The 26,735-nt window shown below is 35.8% G+C and overlaps 1 protein-coding gene across 2 annotated transcripts in view; it reads left to right on the top strand.

Moving 5' to 3' along the window:
- The window catches only part of LOC150093796 (uncharacterized), a 544,781-nt gene that overhangs the window by 445,742 nt on the left and 72,304 nt on the right, over positions 1 to 26,735 (top strand). For both annotated transcript variants that reach the window (XM_090413179.1, XM_090413180.1), the window contains exon 21: positions 7,706 to 7,871. In XM_090413179.1, coding sequence (XP_090269305.1) covers positions 7,706 to 7,871 — 166 coding nt within the window. The remainder of the gene's footprint in view (positions 1 to 7,705; positions 7,872 to 26,735) is intronic.

Here is a 26,735-nt window from a genome sequence, read left to right as displayed (position 1 = left end):
AGTATGGCATCATACAATCCTTAGTATTGAGAGCACATAAAATTTGTTCCTCCAAGGGATCACATAAACAAGAATTGAAAACAATTAAACCAGCCTTAACTAAATGGATACAACTCAAGAACAACACAAAAAATAATTAATGCTACTTCTAGACAACATCCAAGAGAAGTAGAACTCCACAGTACTTGACTATCTTCAAACCCATCAACCAAATTCACAATCTGATACCGTCATCAGAGGACAAACTTTCACCAGTGATTTTACTTGGTGTATATCGAGTACTGTATTCATTCATGCTGCCATACTATGGACAAACAAAGATCAGTGTCAATAAATGTATTTCTGAACATCAAGACAACATCCAGCTTAACAAACCACACAGATCTGGTGTAACACTGAATTGAAAACACAAAGCATAGGATCCAATGGAAAAAACACCAAACTATTACACGTCTGTGTACAGGGAATGAATATTTACTCAAAGAAAGCACTGAAGTTCTGCTTTATTGACCAAACCTTAATCGCAATGACCATCTTACCATCCCTATCTCTTATCACTAGCCTGGCACATCTGTGTACAAATATAAATGTTTATTCAAAGAAAAAACTGAAGTTCTACTTCATTGACCAAACCTTAATCTTAATGAGTGCCTTACCATCCTTAAAATTTGATTATCCAAAACTGCATTAAAAAGATAAATTTATTTTAATTATCATTTTCAGTTCAATGGCTTTTAACTTAACAACATGCCACTGCATATATATATATAGAGAGAGAGAGTTTCTAATTTAACACATCTGCCTATTCTTCACTCAAACTGATTATGTCTTGATTATGATATGTAAGGTGAAATATTTGTACAATAAATGATACAAGTCTGTCCGTAGAGTTGGTATAGACAAAGCCCTTTGGTCGGAAAGACCTGAGTTCGATTCCCGTCAGTGACATGAGGAACTTTATCTGGTCTCTTTTGACGAATGGGGGGGGGGGAGGAGTTCATTCCCCAGAACAGGCAAACCAGTCCTGTGAACACACACACCTACAGTCATAATATACTTATGGCAAGGAAGGCAACTGGAAACCACTTTGAGTCATATCTCCCTAGTAATTAGCTGCAACCCTCTCAAAGAGAGGAGGCCACAGGATTAGGATACAAGTCTATGAGTGCAGCTTAGTACATTATAAATTAAAAGAAATTTATTAATTGCATTACTTACAAAGAATGTTGCAACAATAACCATCCCAAACAGACAAAATTTAGAATTTTACTGGGATTGCAGAGATATTCACAAAGGTCTGAAAGTTGAAGGCTATCAGATTACAGTCCACTTTTGCTAACTGGTTTATCATGGATATATGATGTTGCTGAAGGAACATCTGCAGTGCTTGAAGTTAAAGCCACAGAATTATCATAATGCACATTCTTCTTGGCTCCGTTTTTAAACATTTCATCTCCAAGAAGAGTTGTTTAATGTTTGTTGATCTTTCTGCTTTTAATTTTTCATACATCAAATGAAAATTCATTAGCTCTTGTCTTGTCATGAAGGCATGTGCCCCCCCCCCTCCATCCTCTCTCTCTCTCTCTCGCTCAAAAAGAGAGAGATATTTGAATGATTGAATGATATTCTAACATTTGGTGACCCTCAGAGCTCCCCTTAAAATATTTAGTATTTTAAGGTGAGAAAAATTTGGTTTGATTAACAACTCATCTCTTCAGTCCATTCTCTTTTAGACATTGTTTGAATTTTCTACAGCACTTGACTAAATCTGTTAAAAAACCATTCAGCACTCCTCAAAGTTCAGTTCCAAACACTAACCCACGGAACAAATTTTTCTACCTCTTCATTCATTCCTTTTATTGCTGTCGTTTAGAATAGCCTTCCCTCTTATGTGTTTCCTAAAGTCAAACTGTTGTGATCAACAGTTTGACTTTAGTTTTTTTTTTTTTAAATTAAATATAATAAAAAATATCAGAGTGTATCTCATAGATTTTGTAACTTTAACATGTTCACCAGGTGGTGTCACATCCCATGTTTCCCTTTAAGAGGAAACTCAGTTGATGGCATATTATGTCCTTCTGCTTTGAGTGAGCATATTTTTTACAATGTTTTAAATATATATGGCATGTCAGTTTGAATGTTTTCACTTAAATTTTAATTGTAAAATTAGTATTCTTAATAATAATGTATTGTGTCTGTGGGGGGGGGGGGGTTGCTTGCCATTATGCAGTTGGGGCATTTTCATTCCAGATATCTCCAGGTTAGGTCTATGCTCTTGTTTAGTGGTACAATAAAGGTATAGTTTTTCTTGCATTTACAGTGGGGGAAGAAGGATATTTATCACTATACAAGTATGAATAAAAATGAATCCTTCTCTGTTTTATGGCAAGCACACACATTTAATTTAATGTTGTATTTAAATGTTAATAAAATTCATGTTTCATATTAATTTTGTTACATTTTTGATTTTGCTTTATATATGTAGTCAAATTATCATAACTTATGCACACAAACATTTACAGGCCGTACATGCTGCTATTTGCAGGATTAAATCATAACTGCATAAAATAAAACTTTTATAAAGCTTCATTCATTAATATATAGGCTAGGCTATATATTAAAGCAATCATATTGCTGCTTCTTCATTATCAATGCATGAATTTTTATACCTGTAAATAAATGTGACTTTCTTTTTCACATTTTCTTTTCATTTTTGATGTCTAATGTTAGCAATACATATAACATGTACAGTATTTTGTATCACATAATACAATGTTGTATTATGTGATACAACAGACAGACGATTCATCTCATATACAGATGATGTAAACTTATGGTATCAATAAATACAGTACCGTGCTATAAATGTATTTTCTCTTCTTTATGATTTTCTTAACATTTTATTTTCTCTAGCTTACTTTATTGTAAGAATATAGTATATAATACATGTAACATACAAAATATGTGTTAAACAGTAAGCTATTAGTAGTTAAGTTTTTGGGGAGTCAAAAGTCATATGCAGATTTTCAGCTGTGCAGTGGGGGGGGGGGTGCTCCTAACCCCTGCATTGTTCAAGGGTCAACTGCATGTTTGTCTTATTATCTGCTTATTCTCTTCCATCCTTAAGATGGATTGAGTCCCATGTAGATAAGAGATTTCTACCATTTCTTTTAGGTGTACATTGGTGAATAGGAAGGTGGTTATTTCAAAACTGACCATGATGTCAGTATCCTTGAGGATCATACCTGATGAGCAAGATTTTAACATGAGGGGGGAAAAGTGTGGCCTGTAATGAGAAAGTGTGCTTGGGCTAAGTATTTGATCACTTTATAAGTAAAGGAACCAATATTGTCTATGATGGGTCTCAGGGGTATATTCTGTTGGTGTATTTTTGATAATCCATAAATCTGTGGAGGTTTGAGATCAATATGGTTCAAGTTTTTGGATAGTTTCAGGAGTCCAGGATAAAACTTTGTCTAGTAATTTTTTGAGAGCCTTTTGTGTTAGGATACAGCTATTGTCAGTTAGATGGTATGTAGGTCCATCTGTGAGTAAGATTGACGTTCTTCTCTCATATCTCAAGTGTCCAGTACAACTGTAGCATTATCTTTATTTGCTTTGGTGGTGATGATGATGATGATGATATTCTGGGTTTGGTACTGCTTTTTATTGTCATGAGTTCTTCATGGGATAAATTTCTTTTTGGAGGCTTTATAGATTTCAATGTTTTCTATGTCTAGTCAAATATTATTGGCTATGCATAAGTGTGGAGGGGAGTGTTTATTTCTCCCATAATTTGCACTCTTGTTATTTCCTTTGGAGTTATGGCTGTGACTGAGAGCATTAATAGCGTCTTTCTTGAGTTGAATGGATGACTTGTTAATTGCAGTATGCTCTGCAGGTCATTAGGGTCTGATTATCTTCCTGACCAAATTATCATGCTTCGTGATATGGCTAGACTTCATTTTTTGAAATACTTTTTGCATTGAAGCATTCAATGCAAAAAGAGAGTTTCAAGAGAATCGTCCAAGGCTCAGCATAATGAACAGGTTGTCTTGTAATATTTAAATAGTGTTGTTGGTGTTGGTTAATATGGTGCATGTAGTGTTGATTTGCACGTCAACAAGAGCTTTGGGAGATGGCTATGCTAAGTTGACATACTCTCCATTTGACCTCATGGCAGAGATAGGTTAGAAATGTTCTTAGTACACCTCAATAGTCAACCTAACAATTTATTTCACCATTGAAAAGGAAAAACAATAATTGTCTACCCTTCCTTGATTCTCTACCCACCTGCCTTCCCAACAGATCCTTAACCTTTTCTGTCTACAAGAAATCTATCAACAGTAGAAGGTACAAGGTTCATCTAGAAAAGTAAGATCCAGTCAAGCATTAAAAAAAAAAAAACTGGTAAATAAGAAAAGGAGTTTTATTATATACTAAAATACCTACACTTACACTTTATTTTTCCACATAGTCGCCATTGACTTCCAGGTATTTTTGTTATCATGGCACAAACTTCTTCATACCCACGTCAAAAAAGTTCGCCATCCGTGAGTTTAAACACTAAGTTATGTTGTTCTTCAGTTCCTCATCTTCTTCAAACCACTGAGATGGGAACCACTGCTTCATATGCAGTAGCAGGAGGTAGTCACTGAGAGTGAGGTGAGTGAGATATAGGGTGGGTGGGTGGTCAAATGTTCCCAACCAAACTTCTGAATTTGCTGGACAGTTTGAGCTGCAGTGTTAACTTGTGCATTGTCATGCAAAAGCACAATCCCTGATGACAGCATTCCTTGTCTTTTGTTCTGAATTGTTCTTCTGAGTTTCTTCAGCATTTCACAGTATGCATCAGCATTGATTGTATTTCCTCACTGAAGAAAATCACTGAGTAAGATCCCTTTTCACTCCCAGAAGACAGTGGCATCATTTTTTTTGATTGACTGTGCCTGTTTGAATTTTTTTGCATTCAGAGATGATGAATGGCACCACTGCATTGATTGCTGTTTCGACTTGATGCTTGTTCATCAAGTTCATCTCCTTCATTTTCATAATGCTCCAAAAATTTTTAGAATTTTTAGATTTTAATTTTTGATTCCACTCATTGCTGTTTATGCACATTGGTCAGTATTTTTGAGACCCATGTGGCAATTTCTTATATGCCAGCTTTTCTATCATAATTTCATGAATTGACTGAATGCGAAACGGCAATTCTCATGAATTTTCATGTTCACTCTTTCCAAATCATCTATCTCCACACTTGGCTGGCCACTGCACTCTTCATCATGAACATTGTTGCACCCTCCTTTAAACATTTGACAGCATTGCTTAACCTTACACAATTGATGGTGTGCTCCTAAACAATCTAATAGAATTCTGCAAAATTCCCTAACTTAATTAAATAATTGCTATAATAAATTTGATATAAAAACCAGCAATAAAAAGACAAAGACTGTAAAAGTAGTCAGGGCATTGAAAGACAAAGACTGCAAAAATAGGCAGGGATATTGTGAACATCAACTGTATTCTGAATGGAGAACTAAAGAACTTGTATTTAGGTAATTTTAAGTTAATTTGATAAATTAAATATTATTATTATTATTACAGGTGACTCCAGGAAGTCCTTAGACTCATCGAGGGAGGCCCTAAATATCATGTCCACACAACTATTCGACATTCTCACAGTATCTATCATACTTTGCCTTGAACTCATTCACTCTCATAGCACACAACAGACTCTGGCAGCTTATTCCACTCATTTACCACTCTAAAGGTAAAGAACCCAGCTCTAACACCCTTGCTAACCACACTTTTGCCCATCTTCCATAGATGTCCCCTAGTTCTCCCACCACCAGTCCTGATCTCAAAAATATCCTCTGAATTAATCCTATAGAAACTCTTCAGCAATTTGAACGTCTCAATCATATCTTCCCTTTTCCGCCTATCAACCAATTTCTACAACCCACAAATCTTCAACCTGTTCTCATAAGATTCATTCCATAGACCTGCTGTCATATAGGTCACTTGTCTCTAGATCCCATCAAGAAGAAACCTAGGTGACCAAATCTGGGCACAGTAGTCAAGATGAGGTCTTATCAAGGCTCGGCACAGAAGAACAATATCTTGCTTGTCTCTGCTCGTCAAAGTATTTTTTAGCAACCAAGTGGTTTGATGAGCTGATTTAGCCACTTTTGCAATGTGTCCCCTAAACTTCATCTCCCTATCCACCAACACCCTCAAGTCCCTGGCCTCATCAATCTCCTGGAGTACAGTTCCACCAATGTGGTATACTGCTGCTAATCTTTTCACCCCAAAATGCATAACCTTGCATTTTGTCACATTAAATTGACATCCATTCTCCTTAGCTTAGAACTCCAATCTATCCAAATCATCCTGCAAGATTTTGACATCTTCTGCATTCACTATTGCCCTACCCAACTTTGCATCATCAGCAAACAAATGAACTGTTCCTCTTAGATCCTTCCCTATATCGTTAATGAACAAATTAAACAGCAGTGGTCCAAGAACAGAACCCTGCAGCACACCACTAGTCACAGGCCGTCTTTTGGATTCTACTCTGAATAAACTACTCTCTGATATCTCTCCATCAACCACCCACCTATCCATCTCACCAACCCTATATCCATTTCCCATATGCTGCAGTTTACGGATTAGAATTCCATGTAGTATCCTGTCAGAGGCCTTAGCCAGGCCCAGCAGTATCACTCTAAACCCATTACCCTTATCCAGTTCAGCCGTCACTGTGTTATGAAACTTGAACAAGTTACTGAGGCATGATCTACCCTTCACAAAGCCATGCTGTCCCCCTCGTACAGTATCTCATTTTCATCAATCCATTCCTATATTTTTCCCTTGACTACTTTCTCCAAGACCTTGACAACGACTCCTGATATGCTGATCAGTCGGTAATTTGCAACCGTAGTCTTGGATCCTCCTTTATGCAGTGGAACTATTTTCTCCTCTTTCCACACCTTCGGGACTAAACCAGACCCGAACTCAAATTAAACAACACGGTCAAGGGCACTGATAATTCTTTAGCCGCTTCACGTAAGATCTGCAAATATAGTAATAGTATAAATAAAACTGGTATCGTGGGAATCCAACTGAATAAATTTATATGGAATAAGAGAGAAACTAATCAAAACAGTCTATTAGCAATATAGTAGACAGTGTTCAAATCAAGTTTAACTTTAGAGTTAGGTTGGAAGTAAAACAAGTATTTACCAGCTGGCAGGAAAGACCAAGATCTAGGTGGGCTAATACAGTAAGAAGCTCCTGAAGACCAAAATATAACATCTGACTATGAGAATACTGACAACTGATTAATTTTTGATCATAATGATGTAAACTTTTCATGTAGTACTGTCTGTGAAACGGGTGTAGAGGATATTATGATATCCTCTACACTCTTACCTAAGGGAATATATCAGGAATTTGCTGATGAAGCTTAATGTAACTACGTAAATGAAACTAGTAGAGGTTTATTCTGAATTAAATAATTCATTAATAAATATTCTCCATGTTTTATAATAGACTTAAAGTTTAATAGTACTTTGTATTTCTTTTTTTTTTTTCCTTTTGCAATTTAAAATGTTTGTTTATAACATATACATATTTTTAGAAATTAATATTTCCTAAATATCTAGCATTTGTCAATTTGTATTGCCTCATTTGCATGTTGTAGGCCTTCTTAGCAGCAGTGTACAGAAAAAGGATGATGACAACACATCTACAGCTGGTGTCATTTCAGGAATAATCTTGGCATCTATATTATTAGTAGTAATAGTGTTACTGATACTTTACTATAGACGGCGAGTGAAACGTCTGAAAAATGAGTTGGCTTATGTGACGTAAGTATTGTTTAAAAAAAAAATCCCATTTTTGGTCTAAATTAATAGTATACTGTCTATTTTTTATCAGTTTATACTTGATCTCAATGTTACATATGGTCCACATTATGTGGAGCAGAGACATGGACACTTTCCAGTCTAAGTGTGAAGCCTTCGAAATGTGGATGCTGTGAAGAATTATGAGGATATCATGGAAAGACAAAATGACAGAGGTCCTGTGAGATGGTAGGTGAAAACAGAGGTTTGATAAAAGAAACTAAAAAGAGAAAATTCAGCTATTCCGGACATATTCTTAGACATAATTGCCTACAAAGGACACTTCTTGAAGGAACTGTTGAGGGAAAAAGAAGGAGAAGAAAACAAAAACTGGAGTAGACAAAAAATATAGAAGAATGGACCTATCTCACATATGAGGAATGCAGCAGAGCAATCATGTGGGAGAGGGCATCTAATCCTAGACTTGATCTCAAGGTTTAAACACAGAAATAAGAATTAAAAATTTTTTCATTTATTTCAAATGTTCATTTGGAAAATTATTCATTGAATTGTTTGTGGCAAGGATGTGATTCTAATAAATTTATATGGCACAGCATTCTGTGAAAATTTTGTACTCCCTAGTTAACTATCCTTCTAACTTAGGTTAGGAGAATAGTTAGCCCATACATATAGTCTTTCAAGGATAAGATTCATATTATTAAAAAAGGAAGAGAAAGAATTTGATCTGATAGGAATAATTTTGCATCCACTGAATGAATTTTGATATTTCAAATCACTATTAAAAGTTATTTCAAATGAACTATTTTAATTGCATTTTAACAGCTCTAAAAGCATTTATGTTATAAAGATAACATTTGTACAGAAGGCTTACAAAGGTGGTGCCACCCTAATTCTAAATACAAGTAATTACAGAGCTAAGATAACCAATTCACTAAAAGACTCAAATTCCTACGGACACATAGAAGAGGATCCCTCTGGTCAGCACACAGTGAAACTTGTTTATTTAAAAATGTATGCAACTGGCTGAAAGAGATTAAAGAACCGTTAATTTCTCTATATCTTGTAATTCTTTAAATTTATGGAGCACTTAAAGTTCACAAACTAGACATTCCTTTATGATCAATCGTAATTCCTAGATCTACACCCCAACTTTTACAGTCTTGCTAGATATTTATCTAATTTATTGAATCCACATGTGAGTAAAATAGATTTGTACATTAAGAACTTAGATGGTTTTATAGACAATGTAAAGGATACATCATACAAAGTATCACAGAACTTCTAGCCAGTTTAGATAGAATAAGCCTGTTCACAGTGTGTCCAGGAAAGAAATATTACTTTTTTTCTTCAAGAACTATAGATACCATCATTCTTTGCAAACACTACTTGCACAGTATTTGTTTTCAGTTTGAAAACAGTTTGAGCAGAAAGGAAGTTTAGCCATTGGATCATTAGTTTCTGTAACTAACAAACTTGTACATGGGATCATTTAAAAGTAGCCATAGAAGGTTACCATGCAAACCAAAAGTATGGGTATGTTATGAAAATGATATTTTCCTTATCTTGCCAGAAATCAAACAACAGTTAAAGGACTTTTATACCACATGCCTAAATGGCTCAAATCCCAAAATAAATCCTAAATTTCTCACTGGAAATTAAAGAAAGCAGGTTACTTCCTTTTGTTGGTGTAGTAAATTAACATTTTCAGTATTTTTTTTTTTTTTTTTTTAAAAGGGGGAAAAACAACTAGATAATGGCATACTGCTTCTCACCATTATCCTGTCCAGAAAAATGATATCATTAAAAGACAGAGCTTGTCTTATATTAAGTGAAAATAAGAACTGATTTATGAGAGAGAGAGAATAATGCATTTTAAAAAAAAAATGGTTTCACACATGCAAAGGGACTAGAATTCATTAAATACTCCTATATATTTCACTTAGTATGTCATGAGCATCATTCAGGAAGAAAGCAGAAGAATTGACTACAACATTTAAATTATGAACACAAGTATAAGTCGTACAATATGTGCATATTTCCACATATTGCAGCTGTACAACTGCTGCAATATGTGGAAATATCGCAGCAGTTGTACAGTTTCAGTTGCAGCTGAAACCATTAAAGTTTCAGCTGCAACTGAAACATGTGCATAATTCCTCCTGTTGTATGATTCCTTCTTGTGTTCATAATTTAAATGTTGTACCAATTATTTTGTTTTCTCCCTAAATGATGCTCATGATACATTGAGCAAAATATATTTAATAAATTCTAGTTTCCTTTACATGTGTGAAACTTTTTTTTATTGTATTGCATCTACCGTGCATGTCCCTATTAACTACCTGGTAGAAAGAGAGAGATCTTCAAATGGCTACAATAAAAACAAAAGTAGTTTAGGTAATCAATCCTAATTTACCTAAACAGTATCATCCATCCCTTAAGAATCCATGTGTATATGGATTTTTTGTCCTCATGGCACATGCTAAGTAGGACAGATGGGCCAATCAGGAGAGCATTTAAAATATAGTCACAAAAGAAGTGCGTAATCTGTCATCTAACAAAAATATCATGGACTGAGTTCAGTTATTTCCATAAATTTATTATCTGGTGTCCAACTTGAGTGCAAGTGTGGTCTTCCTTTGTAAAGCATCTTAATTTTCTATAGTTAGATTACAGCAGATGATAAATTTTCTAATCAACAGTGAAGTACATGTGATATAAGCAATACATGGCTTATTATTGTTTTTCAACATTACATTCTGTCAACATTTTTAGAGATTCTTAGTTTTATGTGTAATATCTCTTGTATCAAACCTTTAATAATTCTTGAAGAAGTACTACCAAAATTCATGAGAAACCAGTTGAATAAGCAAATTTATTCTTCTCTTTTTGTGTATGCCATTCATTAAATCTTTTTTATTGGCACAATGATAATAATTTCTCTTTTGCTGGATGGAATTTAATGAAATTTGGTATTTAAGAATCTCTATTATAATTTATCAAGTATAATTTAATTGCAATAGGACTTTTTTTAAATGATAAAATTAGTATTTTCATTAACAATAGCATTGTATTAAGCAATTACAATGTAGTTATTTCAATGATTGCATGTCACTTGCAATACATAAAATAATAGATTTCACGAATTTTTCAAGTGACCGTATTCATTATCACTACAGTTAAAGAGCTGTTTTTGGTTCTATGTATTATAGATATAATTGTTATTTTGCATAATATCATTAAAATATCCACTCAAAACAAATTTTAATGGTGACCTAAATCATCATAATCATCATGAACCATGTGCTCACTGCTCATGGGTGTCCGATGCCTCCTTCACTATCTTATTCCCCTTTTTTTTGTCCAGTGCACAGTGTTGCAGTTTCTCTAAACCCATTCCACACCAGTCCTTTATGTCATCTCTGTCCATTCTCTGTATGGTCTACCTCTTCTGTTTACACCATCCATAATACCAAATGAATGTCTTTATCTTCCGGTCCTCACTCATTCTGCATATATGTCCAAATAATTGCAGCTTTCGTATCATCTTCTGCATTAGATTCTCCTTTGGTTGTATCTTCCGACCTAAATACCATTCATTAAATTCCATCAGGCCAGGAAGCATTCATATCTTTTCATTTTGAATTGTTTTGCCAATATTATTATTATTAAGAGAGACCTCCAGGGAGTCAGAACTCATCGAGGGAGGCCACATACTACACATACCAGCTATCATACTTATTCTTGAATTCATTCACACTGCTTGCACTCACAACATCCAATGGCAATCCATTCCAATCATGCACCACCCTCTGAGAGAAAAATCTAGCCCTCACACCCTTCTTGGTGGCCTTCATTCTCAGCTTCCAAGGATGCCCTCTCATCCTTTCCCCACCCTCCATAAATTGAAAAATTCCATCAGTTGAAATCCTGTATAACCCTTTCAGAAGTTTGTAAGTCTCAATCATATCACCCCTCTTTCTCCTGTTTGCTAGTGTCTGGTCTACAAATTCTCAAGCTCTCTTCATAATTAGTATTCCACAATCCTGATATCATTTTTAACACTCTCCTTTGTACTCTCTCCAATATATCAGAATCACAACGAAACCAGGAGACCATACCTGTGCACAGTAGTCTAAGTGAGGTCTTATCGAGGCCTTGCAAAGAGGCAAAATAACATCCTTGTCTTTACGTGTGAATGTTCATTTCAGCATTGCAATTATCTTTTGAGTTGTATTTGCAATCTTTGCCACATGGCCCCTAAACTTCAACTTCCTATCTATTAACACCCTAGCCTCATCAGTTTCTTCTAGCCTAATCCCACCAATATAATATGACATTGGATATCTAATCATGCCAAAGTGAATGACTTTACATTTACTGACATTGAACTAACACCCATTTTCCCATGCCCACAATTCCAGCATTTTCAAATCATTCTGCAAAGACTGCAAATCAGCAGCATTCCTGATTACCCTACCTATCTTTGCATCATCAGCAAATAACTGTATGCCGCTTGTCAAATCCTTCCCAATATCATTAATGTACAGATTGAATAACAGTGGACCCAGCACTGATCCTTGTGGTACACCACTTGTTACCTTAAACCTTGCAGACTCAGATCTCCCTTATACCACTTTTTGATATCTGTCAGTCAGCCATCCTCTTCCATGCTAATATTGTATAACCCAAACCTTTCTCCAATTTATGCAGCAGTCTGCCATGCTGTATTCTGTCAAAAGCCTTAGCAAAATCCAAAAGTGTCATGGTGTATCCATTCCCATCATCTAGTTCAGGGGTTGCCAAACTCCTTTGACCGTCGACCCCTTCAAGAGTTTCTTACTTTTTATCGACCCCCTCTATTTTACTAGTATTTAATTATAATAGGACAAGCAAAAAAGATGCTTATGTGAGTTTTTAGATTGTTTATTTTATAGTTACGGTGTTTCTTGTATGTGTAATTTAGTATATATGATTATATTAGCTTAACGTCAAACGGATACGTTTTTGTTTTTGACGTCATTCTTAACATTACATATTTGATAGGAGAGAGAAATAATATATAAAATATAAAATTTAATTTAGATAACAAAATAACAATAATACAATCTTCCTATAGGTATATATAGGATGTACAAAACTACCAGCCCTACTCAACTCTTCGACATAGAGAAGTTTAGTTCGTGAATGAATAACAATTGAATTATAATATGTATGTTGATGAATTTTAGAACATTAACGCTCACTTGTATGTCGATGCACCAAAATGAGAACTGGGATCGAATACATGTAAGTATAAGTAAATAAGCAACCATGCACGTGTTGCAATCCCTCTCCCACAACGCTGGAACCACCGACATCCATTTATTGGTAAATACGTCATTTTGGCCTACATAATTGGCCTCCGTAACTATTTTCATGACCTTGCGCCATCTTACAGGTCCTATTCATGTCACTGTTCCCACAATTCATTCTTAATTGCGTTGTCATTCAGGATGGAGGTAATCCAAGTTTATTGAATTAAATATTACCCGTACAATGATATCTTATATTTTTCTATCGACCCCTAACAATGTCATATTGACCCCTGGGGATCGATATCGACCACTTTGGTGACCACTGGTCTAGTTCAAAGAGGTAACGGTGAGCTCACTGTTACCTCTTCACTACATGAAGAAACGCAGGTATGTGAGGCCGAGATATTAGAGCTGTTGCACAAACTGAATAAGAATTCAGCAATAGGGACTGATGGAATATCAGCACATGTGCTAAAAGAGTGTTCAGTTGAACTGGCCATTCCTTTGACCTGGATGTTTAATATGAGTCTCAGAACAGAGATGATTCCTCAGGAATGGAAGGAATGTGTGGTAATTCCATTGCACAAGGGTGGGGCAAAGACCGATGTATCCAACTATTGACCAATTAGTATCTCACGAGTGGTGGTGAAGATTTTAGAAAAATTGGTTAGGGTCCACATTCAGAAATGGGTTGACAGTGAATCTCTACTTTGCAATGAACATGGGTTTACTAAGGGAACGTCGTGTTTTAGCAACTTTCTCGCATTGTTATAGAATGTGAACAAGTTGCTAAAACATGACCTTCCCTTAGTACCCATATTGTTCATTGCAAAGTAGAGATTCACTGTCAACCCATTTCTGAATGCGGGCCCTAACCAATTTTTCCAAAATCTTCACCACCACTCCTGAGATGCTAATTGGGCGATAGTTGGATACATCGGTCTTTTCAGCACCCTTGTGCAATGGAATTACCATACATTCCTTCCATTCCTGCAGAATCGTCGCTGTTCTGAGACTCATATTAAACATCCTGGTCAAAGGAATGGCCAGTTCAGCTGAACACTCTTTTAGCACACATGCTGATATTCCATCAGTCCCTATTGCTGAATTCTTATTCAGTTTGTGCAACAGCTCTAATACCTCAGCCTCACACCTGTGTTTCTTCATCTAGTGAGGAGGTAACAGTGAGCTCAATGTTGTGTTCACCAAGTTGATAGCTTTTAACGAAATGGGCAGTCATTAACTGAACAACCTCTTCTGCATCTGTAACCCTTATGCCATCTGGATTTAGCAGAGTTATTCTTTCGTATTCATTCTTTCTTTTACTTGCAGCATATCGATAGAATTCTTGTGGGTTGTCTTTAGCACAGAGAGCCAGTTTCTTTTCATAATCAAACTTTGCTTTTCGTACAACAGTTGTGACTATTCTAGCCTGCTACTTATAACGTTCATAATGAACATCATCCTTTTCTTACGGATCTCTTGCTTAATAAGATTACACATCCATTTGACTCCTACTCTATTTATTCTTTGAATTCTCGGGACACATTTTGATATCGCATCATTTACATATCGTTTAAATGCTTTCCATGCACTGTCGATATTCTTTCCATTCAGCAACTGATCTCATTCCACTGAACTCAGTATACTCCTCAGTTGGTCCTAATTTCCTGCTTTGTAGTTCAGCATGTAACCTTTTCTGAATGGAACATTCATAAACTTAGTCATTTCCCAAGTGAGTACCACATGATCACTGTCACCAACTGGAGGCAGAATGGTTACGTCTTTAACTGAAACGCCCTCTGACACTATAATCAAATCTAACGCTCTTTGACCTCGAGTTCCTTCTGTCACATGCTGCTTGAGGAAGTTGTCCCGCAACAGCTCAATAAATGCATTTTCATTCTTCTGATAAGATTCTACTGCTACCAAATCAATATTTGGATAATTAAAGTCTCCCATTATGATTACTCTTTTCGGTCTCACGTTTTCTATTTGGTGATGCGTTTCTTCATCACCAGCTACTGATCCACCAGGTCTGTAACAACACCCCACTATGTAATTTGTCTTGTTAGATTCCACCTCACACCAGACGGCTTCAAACTCATTGGCACATTAAATATTGTTAGTAGTATTACTACATTCATAGGTCTCAATTCTAACTGGATTTAAGTCATCCGAATCATTAGCAGCATGCCCCCTCCTCTCCTATTCACTCTATCCTTCCTAAAAATACTATACCCATGACACTCGATACCAATTGGTAGGTCTGATTCTGATAGCCATGTCTCACTAATTCCTACAACCTGAGGTCGCAACATATTGACTAAGGCAACAAACTCTACCCTTTTGTGTCTGATACTCCTGGCATTCATGTACATACATATCATAATTTACCTGAATGTTCTTTTGTATACTCTTGTTTGCAGTCTGCCTGACACAGTTGGACATCTTGCAGATCTCTATTCTTCTGTAACGCCTTACACATGTAGACATCTTTGCACACATATGATGGGTCTGAACCGGATGAACACAAACCCGAAATTGTTCTCGCCTCGTCAACATTTCCATGACAAAGCCCATTCCCATCATTAACACAGTTATATACCATTGTCACTCTTACACTCACATTCACACCATTCCTCTCTTTATAATTTAGTTTCCCTGACTCTCTGTGTTAGATCTCATACCAGTTATTAGTTTTTCCACACTCCTGATACCAAACGCATTCAGGTGTAGGCCATCCCTGTTATACAAATCCAATCTTCCCTCAAACTCACTCCACACATCCAAAAACTGCATCCATTCCTTCTACATAGCCTATGCATCGAATCGTTTGCCATCATAGCCCTTCTTTTTAATTCATTTTTATCATAGCAAGGTAAAATACTAACAATTTTCCCTTTCTCACTCTTCACTCTTGCCTCTTCCAGCAACCCTTTCATGTCCTCTTTCTCTCATACTGAACTTATCACCAGTTAAATTGTTCGTACCTACTACAACTCTGATTTCGTTTACTTTTTTTTTCTGTTTTTGAATTATTTATGTTATATTTTAATGTTTGCTCCAAGAAAACTCAATGATATAACTCTCTCATCTATAGCATGTTTTATTATAGAGTCACCATACCAAATAACTTCTTTCTTTTTACTAACAATGTCACTTACCTGATTTTCGTTATTTCCTGACTTACCTGTTTCCTTGCTTTGTTGTTTCATATTTTTCTGTTAATTTTTCTTTTTCTCTCTATGCTCATTGAAATGTTTCTCAACTTTTTGCAATTCCAGTGTTGTCTCTCTTTCTTATGATCTGCATCAACTTCGCTATTTTGGCGATTAATTCATTTTCATTAACATCCTCCATGTGCACAATAACCTCATTGGCAGGGCTAACCTTCTTCTCACCTGCAGTGCTTTTTTTAGCATTACCTTTCTTGCCATTTTAAGCGTATACATAAATATTAAAATATCTTAATAAAAATATATGTTAAATACTAAATACACTACAAAACACTAAAATCTACACTAGTATACTACAAAAGACTAATTTTCTAAGGGAAAACACAATAAAAACAAACAAAAATCACCAACTTTACAGGAGCACTAAATTTGCCAACCGTATGTATCCACGATCCATTTTTTTTTTTTTAAATAAAAACGGAATGATAAAAAAGAAACTTTCAAGCAGTCGTATATAGCCAAATAACCCATTAGCTTAACAAGTTCATGTAATTTTTTAGTTGCATTTTAAATATATTTGTTGTTTGGGCAAATTATCATCTCTCTGACAGATTTGTGTTATTCAAAGAACTGTATCAAGTGGGAACTTTATAGAAATACGAGCTGGCCAAAAAATATAGAGTTTTGATATGTCAACTCATTTTCCACTCATGTATTCTAGATATATAATTGTGTTTTGTCTAATTTTTCCATTACAAATATAATGATGAAAACTTCATCATCATCAAATTCCTGACATCTGCCCTCAAGGAGTGTACAAGATATGATAGTACTACATGAAAAACTTACATCATTACTAACTTTCTATCTACAAATTTCCTCCAAATCAGTCTGTTACTTGTCACAACTCCAACATTATCAGATCTTATATTTCTATCATCTAAGGCACTTTGTACCGTATCAATCCACCTATATCTTGGTCTTCCTTTGGGTCGTTTTCCTGCCAACCTGGCAGAGAACACTTGTTTTGCTAATCTTTCCTCATCCATTCTGTTTAAGTGATGAGATTAGCTCTGCTAATGCATTCCTGGATGCTGACAATGTCTAGTTCTTTCCTAATATCCTCATTTTTAATGTGATATTGACATTGATGCCATCTGTTAATGTCCCTAATCTTTCTCAGGACTCTCATATCTGCAGTCTCTAGTCATTGGTCAAGTGTTTTACTTCTGACCCAGCTCTCAGATCCATAAGTTAAAACTGGTTTGAACACTGTCTTGTATAAGCTAATTTAGTGTTCCGACTAATTTCTCTCTTATTCCATATGAATTTATTCAATTGACTTCATACCATACCAGCTTTGTTGATTTTGTTGTCTATTTCCATATTTAATTTACCATCTTCACTAAAAATCGTGCCTAAGCAGCTGAAATGTTTTACTTGTTCCACAGGTTCTCCGTTTACAACCCAGTTGACATTTTCAACGATTCTACCTATTTTCATTGTCTTTGTCTTTTTATTGCTGACCTTCATGCCATATCTATTACAACAGTTATTTAATTTAGTCATGGAATCCTGCAGGCTTGTAGCAGATTTATTTAGAAGTATAACATTGTCCGCATAAAGCAAAGAGCTGCCATTTAACATCTCCATTTCTGATATCATGTTTAATACCACTTTCCTTCATAATGTGATCCATGTAGATAATGAATAACAGAGGGGATGATGTACATTCTTGTCTCACACCAGATTTAACATTAAACCATCTTCCTGTACTTCCTTCAATTCTAACTGCTGACTTGCAACTCAAATAAACGCTAATTATTGCCTGATATAATGTCCCATTGACACCAAATAACTGTAGCATATTGAATAGCTTTTCAATATGTTACAGTGCTTTCTCAACTCTTTGTCGCAAAGTGAAGATCTGATCCTGACAGCCTCTATTTGGCCTGAATCCAGCTTGTTCTTCACCAAGCTTTTCTTCCACAATTCTTCTCAACCGTTTCTCAAGTATACTGGCATAAATATTGCCGGAACACTCAGTAGGGAAATACCTCTGTAATTCTCACATTCAGTTTTATTTCCCTTTTTATATATGAGTACATATATGAAAATCTTTTTTATATCCTCTTAATATCAGAGCTCTACTCCAATCATCAGGAATTCGTCCCTCTGTACAGGCCTTCTGAACTATGTAGTGCAGCCACTGTAAGACTTTTATACCACCATACTTCAGCATCTCTCGAATATCATCTACTCCTGCCCTTTCCACATTTCAAGCCTTTGATGGCTTTTTCTACTTTAAGTATGGATATGTATTCCTGACTGCATGCCTGTTGAGTGTTTTTTACCACTGTGCTATCAGCACTTGTTTCATTCAGCAATTTTTTGAAGTAATTACTCCATACTTCAAGGATATCTTTTTCTCCTGTTTTCATTTCACCTTTATCATCTCTAACTCCTTTTACAGCACTCTTTCCTCCATTTCTAAGCTTCTTCAACAAGGGTGCTTTTCACCCTTAAGCACACTCCAGAATGGAGTTTGCTTAAGGGTCAAAGCTGTATAACTGAGAGGAGACCTTCACATAGCCTTTAAAGGAATGCGGAGAACCAACAAGGCTTTTGACCTAATGTCCAATCTTCACCTTCTCGTGGTGCATCCTGTTAGGTATCTACCTGGATACTGAATGAACGAGAATGGGCTGGCAATTTGGGATTTAGCCAACCAAATTGTATTCTTATTGGCTTAAACCAATATACAAAATGATGGTACAACATGATGAAAACTTATGAAATTAAAATAATTTAATACATTTTAATAATGATCCTAAATTGAGGGAATTGACCTGCTGTGGGACCTGTTCATGAAAGGTTTGCCAACAAGAAAATATACCTGAGGAATGGAGGGGAGAGTACTATTGTCCCCATCTACAAGGGTAAACGGGATGCACAAGACTGTAAGAATTACAGAAGAATAAAGTTGATGTCCCACACAATGAAAATCCTAGAAAGGGTTCTTGATGGAAGATTGAGGAAGGAAGTGGAGATTGCAAAGGAACAATTTGGCTTCATGCCTGGTAGATCAACAACAGATGCTATCTTTGGGTTATGGCAGATGATGGGAAAGTTTCGAGAGAAACAACGGGAGCTACATCTGGCATTTATTGATCTGGAGAAAGCATACGATAGAGTGCCAAAGCAAGAAGTCTGGATGTGTCTGAGGGAGAAGAAGGTTCCGGAGAAATATGTCAGGTTGGTGCGGGAAATGTACAGAAATGCGAAGACAAGAGTTCGGACCTGTCTGGGACAGACAGAAAGTTTTCAAGTAACAGTTGGCTTGCATCAAGGGTCAGCATTAAGTCCGTCAGCATTTAATATTGTGATGGAGGTGGTGACGGAGGAGGTGAGAGAAGATGTGCCTTGGACAATGTTGTATGCAGATGGCATCTTGCTGTGTGCAGATTCAAGAGAAGAAGTGGGAACTAAACAAAAAAGATGGAGAAAAGTACTGGAAGAGAGAGGTATGAGACTGAGCAGAAGTAAGACAGTACATGTGTTGCACAGTGAGTGGTGGCCAGGAGACAGATCTGGAGCTGGAAGGAAATGTCATCAGGAAGGTGATGGACTTTAGATACTTAGGTTCAACTGAGAAGGAAGTGGAATGCAGGATACGAGGGAGATGGATGGAGTGTTATGCGATAAGAGGGTGCCGATCAATCTGAAAGACAAAATCTACAGGACAGTAGTGAGGCCAGCTATGACGTATGCTATGGAAACTGTGGCCCTGAGGAAAAATAACATCAGCAGGATGGAAGTAGCAGAGATGAGAATGCTTAGGTTGATGTGTGGTGTGACCAGAAAGGTTTGTCTGAGAAATGACTATGTGAGGGGAACAGTGAAAGTTACGAACTTAGGAGCGAAGATAAAGGAGGCAAGGCTGAGATGGTTCGGTCATGTGATGAACAGGGAGGGAGGACAAATATGTGGGAAGAAGGGTCATCCAGATGGATGTGCAAGGAAGGAGGAAGCATGGGCAGCCAAAGAAGAGATGGAGGGAGCTGGTAGAAGAGGACTTGAGGATGAAGAAATTTGATGTGGTGACAGCGTAAGACAGGAGGATGTGGAGGAGACTCATCATCAACAGTGACCCCACTTAAGTGGGAGAAGCTGCAGAAGAAGAAGAAGATCCTAAATACCAAATTTGAATAAATTCCATTCTGTGAGGGCACAATTGTTAAGATTCACTTGAATCGGTTGGCAGTATAATCATCGGGCATCATCGTGTCCATATCTTAAATGCCATATTTTATTTAAAAAATATATCATAAGATCTTGGTCTTCCTCTAGATCTTTTTCCTCCCAACCTGGCAGAGAACACTTGTTTTGCTAATCTTTCCTCTCCCATTCTGTTTTAGTGACCATACCACCTGAGATTAGTTCTGCTAACACATTCCTGGATGCTAATAATGTCAGGTTCTTTCTTAATATTCTCATTTTTAATATGATGTTGCCATTGATGCCATCTGTTCACACCCCTAATCTTTCTCAGGACTCTCATATCTGTGGTCTTTGGTCAAGTGTTTTATTTCTAACCCAGCTCTCACATCAATAAGTTAAAATTGGGTTTGAACACTGTCTTGTATATAGCTGATTTAGTGTTTTGACTAATTTCTCTCTTATTCCATATAAATTTATTCAGTTGATTTCGTACAATACCTGATTTATTGATTCTGTTGTCTCTTTCCATATTTAATTTATCATCTTCACTAATAATCATGCCTAAGTAGCTGAAATGCTTTACTTGTTCTATAGGTTCTCCATTCACAACACAGTTGGTATTTTTTTCACTGTTTCTGCCTATTTTCATTGTGTTTGTCTTGATATTGCCGATTTTCATACCAAATTTATTACAATAGTTGTTCAGTTTAGTCAGGGAATCTTGCAGACTTGCACCGGATTTATTTAGAAGTCTGACATCATTTGCATAAAGCAAAGAGCTGACATTAACATCTTCAATTTTGATATCAGATTTAGTATCGTTTTCCTTAATAATGTGATCCATATAGATAATGAATAACAGGGGATTATGTACATCCTTGTCTGACACCAGATTTAACATTTAACCATCTTCCTCTACTTCAATTCTAACTGCAGACTTACACCTCCAATAAAGACTAAATATTGCTTGATGTAATGCCCCATTGACACCATATAACCGTAACATTTTGAATAACTTTTCTCTTCACACCTTGTCATATACATTTTGCAGGTCTACAAAATTTAAATACAGATCTTTGTTATAATCCCATGATTTCTCAACTATTTGTCATAAAGTGAAAATCTAATCCTGACAGTCTCTATTTGGCCTGAATCCAGCTTGTTCTTCACCAAGCTTCCCTTCCACAATGTTCCTCAAATGATTCTCAAGTATACTTTGCATAAATCCTACCAGGAACACTCGGTAAGGAAATATCGCTGTAATTCTCATATTCAGTTTTATTTCCCTTTTTGTATATGGGTACTATGAGAGCTTTACTCCAATCATTGGGAATTCGTCCCTCTGTCCAGGACTTCTGAACAATGCAATACAGTTACTTTAAGACTTTTATACCTCCATGCTTGAGCATCTCTGGTTGAATATCATCTACTCCTGCTGTCTTTTTCACATTTCAGGCTTTTGATGGCTTTTTCTACTTCATGTATGGATATGTATTCCTGATTGCATGGCTGTTCAGTTTTTTTTTTTGTTTTCTTTACCACTGTACTGTCACTGCTTGTTTCATTTAGCAATTTTTCAAGGTAATTACTCGATACATCAATGATATCTTTTTCTTCAGTTTTCATGTCTTCTGCAGCATCTCTTAATTCTTTTTATAGCGCTCTTTCCTCAATTTCTGAGATTTTTCAACACCCTCCAAAATATCTTGCCACCTTCTTGATATTTATTTTTTATGTTCTTACCAAAGTTTTCCAATGACTTTTGTTTAGCTAGTTTTACACAGTGTTTAGTTTTCTTACGTTTGTGTCTGTATTCTGTAATAATACAAGCTGACTTATTTTCCAGGAACTTTCGATATGCTTTCTTCTTTTCTTTCACTACCTCTTTAACTTCCTGTGTCCATCATGGAGTTCTGATTTTTCTATCCTTGCAGACAACCTCACCACATGCCTTTATGTCTGAATCAATCAATATTTTCTTTAGGATTTGCCACTAAATCTCCAAGATTTGGTTCCTGTTCTCAAATTCTTTCATTTTTTCTTGGATAATGCTTGTGTATTTTAGACTACAGTTCACATTTGAGAGCTGCTCAACTTTTATTCGCTTTAAAACTTTCTTACATGTTATTCTTTTCAATATGAAATTCAATTTTATCCTGCTCATGACTAAATGGTGATCACTTCAAATTATAAATCCTCTGTGCACTGTAGTGTCCTGCACCAATGAGAAAACATCACTGTCAACAATAACATAATCAGTGAGATTTTTCTTATTCCTTGCCTCTTCTCTCCATGTGAATTTATGCACATTTTTATGTTGTAACATGTTGTTAGTAATAACCAGTCCATGTCCTGAGCAGAAATCCAACAGGTATTTTCCATTATTATTAACTTTGCTCTTTTCTAGAAATTTTCCCAATATTTTTGTATGTTTGACAGAAATTTCCTACTCTGCTATTTAGATCCCCAACAAGGACCAACTTTTCCTTTTTCATTGTGCCAGTTGCTTTCTCTAAAGCCTCAAAAGATTCTTCCACTTCTACCCTAGTAGGACCTGCTGTGAGACCATGGGCACATATAAGTCTCATTGTCCAATTCCCCATTCTGATATTTGTCCACATCACTCTACTTGATATTGTCTGCTATGCAAGAAGATTAGCCTCGTATTTAGTATTGAATACTATAGCTACTCCTTGTTTTCTTTCATTGTCATTGCCTGAATATAACATTTTGTATTTATTGCTCAGATAGATCTCGCCGGGTTTTGTCATTTTTGTTTCAGCATCCCTATTATGTCGATCTGGTATTTATCCAATTCCTCATCTCCATTTCTTTGCCATTCACACTTCTTATGTTGATGATACCCATCTTGATCTCTGGTGATGTTTAGTTCAGGTGTATTTCAGGATTTGTTCCAGTAGCTGACTTTCACTGTTTGCCCTTGACGAAGATGACGGGGACCTAGTTTAACCGGGTGACACCCCATCCTGTTAGATACCTAATAGGGTGCACCACAATACAAGAAGGTGAAGATTGGACATTCGGTTCTCCGCATTCCTTTAAAAACTATGCAGAGGTCTCCTCTCAGTTATACAACTTTGACTCTTAAGCACCCCATGCATAGAGATATGTTATGTTAAGATCCTTTTCAGTACATTTTTAGGTCTTCTATTTCTCTAAATTAACAATTGCAAATATGTATGCAAATAGAAGAGTGCATGATGTGATTATGTTGGTTAGAATGAATCATTTGAAAGAAATAAAGGCAATAAGTGTGACATAAAAAAAAATATGAAGGAGTTATTCAATGAGACTTAAAAGAGAAGAACAACATTGTGAGTTGCTGGCATGGTAGGATAGGAGTGAGCTTGTTATTGTAAATAATTCAGAAAGCAGAATGTGTATCAGGGTGTACTGAAAAGTTGTGATAATTACCATGAAAGAATTGAAGTAGAACAATGTAACTTGCACATTATTCTACTCATTCTCTGCAAGGTGTTATACATACATACATACATACATAGCTCATGGCAAAAACATGATGTTAAAAAAGAGAATCATGATGTCATTATATGTATTAACAGAATTGAAGAATTTAAAATATTTTAAGTTAAAACTTTGAAGGAAAACACAGATCTAATCCAAGAAGGTGCAAAATTAAAATAAGAGTTAAAAGTAAAAGTCTTAATATGTTATAATAAAGAAAAGAAACATGTATATCATTATAAATTCAGATCTAAGTTCATAATCTAGGTCACAGCTTCAGGAGCCGCTTGTAAAAAGTCATTCCATTCATTCTGATAAGCACGGAAGATGCATTCTGTTACAATCTGTTGCATAGTCTGTCGTGGAGCACCACAGTCACATTCTGGAGATGTTTGTCTGTTCCATTTATAGAGAGTATCTCCACAAAGGCCATGATTTGTCCGAATTCTATTTAGTACCGTCCATGTTTTGCAAGGTAGATCTGATCCTGTGATGATTTGATCACCTTTATAGATGTTATGCAAATGTTCTTTCGTATTTTCCTTCCATGTTTCTTCCCACTTTGATAAAGGATTAAAATTATTTAGCACTAGTTCTGCTGCTCGTAGTGATGGATGGCGAGATTTTGATCTATTGACATTAAGAGTTTGGGAGATCCTGATGAATAGGTAGGTTTGGATTACCAGCAATTTTTTGGAATTCACGGACTAAAGAATTCAATCTACGTAGTTCTGTAGGAATAATGCCTGCTAAAAGAGGTAACCAATATGTTGGAGTCGATCTAATAGAGCCTGTAATTAATCTTAAGGTATTGTTCAATTGAGAATTGATAATCCTTGTGTGAGGGCTGGCTATTTAGCCACACAGGAGCACAATATTCAGCACTTGAGAATACCAATGCAAAGGCTGTTGTCCGAAGAGTAGAGGCTCTAGAACCCCACAGAGTCTCTGTAAGATATTATTACGTGTCCTTAGTTTATATGCCAAGTTTGAAAGACGTTGCCTGAAAGTGAGAGAAGGGTCAAGTGTGACTCCCAAGTACTTAGGAAATGTATTATATGGAAGTATAGTGTTGTTCAATTAAATTTTTAGTTTCACATTTGCCAAGTTATTATTTAAATGAAAATCAAGATATTACTGCTTTGCTCCTATTTAAGCAGAATCTCCATCTTTTAAAATATTCATCCAGAATGGTTCAGTCAGCTTTTAGAATTTCTTCTGTACGATTTATGCTGTGTAGTTATTGCTATATCGTCGGCATAACAAAATTTCCTTGATGTAGTGACGGGAAGATCAGATATATACAGATTGAATAATAACGGAGATAAAACAGGTCCCTGTGGCAGTCCATTATTTAACTTCCTTTTGCTGCTAGTTTTATTACCTATAGTCATTATAAATCTTCTATCTCTTAGCATATTGTTAATAATATGTACTATTGTTTTACATGGGATAATTTTATATAATTTATATAGAGGGGCCTTGTCTCCAAACGGTGTCGAAGGCTGTTGACAAATCAATAAATGCTGCTGATGTTTTTAAACCTTTTTGAAAACCAGCTTCTATGTGAGTTACCAAAGAGAGAAGCTGGTCACAGCACCCACGATTTGGTCTGAAGCCAGCTTGTTCTATTGGGACATTTTTAAAAATTGTGGAGCTTATTCTATTATAAATAAATCTTTCAAAGAATTTATAACAACAACTGAGGAGAGTAATAGGTCGGTAAATTTCCAGTTTATGATTAGGCTTACCAGTCTTTAAAATTGAAAGTACTTTTGCTTTTTTAAAAATAGTTGGAAGTTTACAGTTGTAAGAATGTCAGTATAAAACTTTGTTAACCATAATCTTGCATTTCTTCCCAGATTAATCAAAAATTCTGGATGAAAATGTTATCAAAACCAGGAGCCTTACCAGGCTTTAATTCCTTTAAGGCTGCTTCAACTTCTTGCTGCGTGAAGACTTGCTAAATTCTTTTAATTTTCTCTTTATATATATTGTATGCTTTTTATTGATTGGGATACGTGATATATTAACAATATGTATATCTAGTTGATCTAAGGTGATTCTTGGTTGTTCTTTAATCAAAGGAGCACTACCACCTAGTTTCCCAAGAAGGCCCCAAGCTTTACGGCTGGAATGAGTAAAGTCTATACCTTCAACTATATTTACCCATTTTTTCCTTCGTGATATATCCAAGTTTTCTAGGAGTTTGTCTGCTGTTTTGGGGGCATTGTCTATTTGATATTCATTATAAAGTAATTCACATTCTTCGCTCCAACCATTATATAGTTATGTCTAATACCTCTAGGAATACTTTTCTTGGCAGCAAGCAGGACTACACCTGTAAATCGATGAAAATTACTGCTTATTGGAGATATCCAGCGAATACATTTGTCAAGTTCATTTGCATATTTATTCCAGTCAGTCTTTTTAAAATTCCAGCATGGGATAGGCTTTGATCTTACAAATGGAATCAAAATGCCAATATCAATTAATACCATTCTATGTTGACTATGAAGAAAGTCGGTTAAGATCCTTCTCAGATTTTGCATAGGATGACCTGAATTATTTTTGCTCACAAGACATAAATCAGGGTTATAGTCTCTTTTCCAGGCCGCTGATCTAAAAGTACCTTTGTCTTTGACATCAAAGACTAAGTGAAGATTATTTAGTTCAATCCAATCAAC

This window comes from Typopeltis vanoorti, chromosome 23 (genome assembly GCF_054136105.1).
Source record: "Typopeltis vanoorti isolate ZY-2024b chromosome 23, IOZ_Tvanoo_1.0, whole genome shotgun sequence".
Lineage (NCBI taxonomy): Eukaryota > Metazoa > Arthropoda > Arachnida > Uropygi > Thelyphonidae > Typopeltis > Typopeltis vanoorti.
Note: the sequence above shows the minus strand (reverse complement) of the source record. Positions and strands in the feature narration are given on the sequence as shown.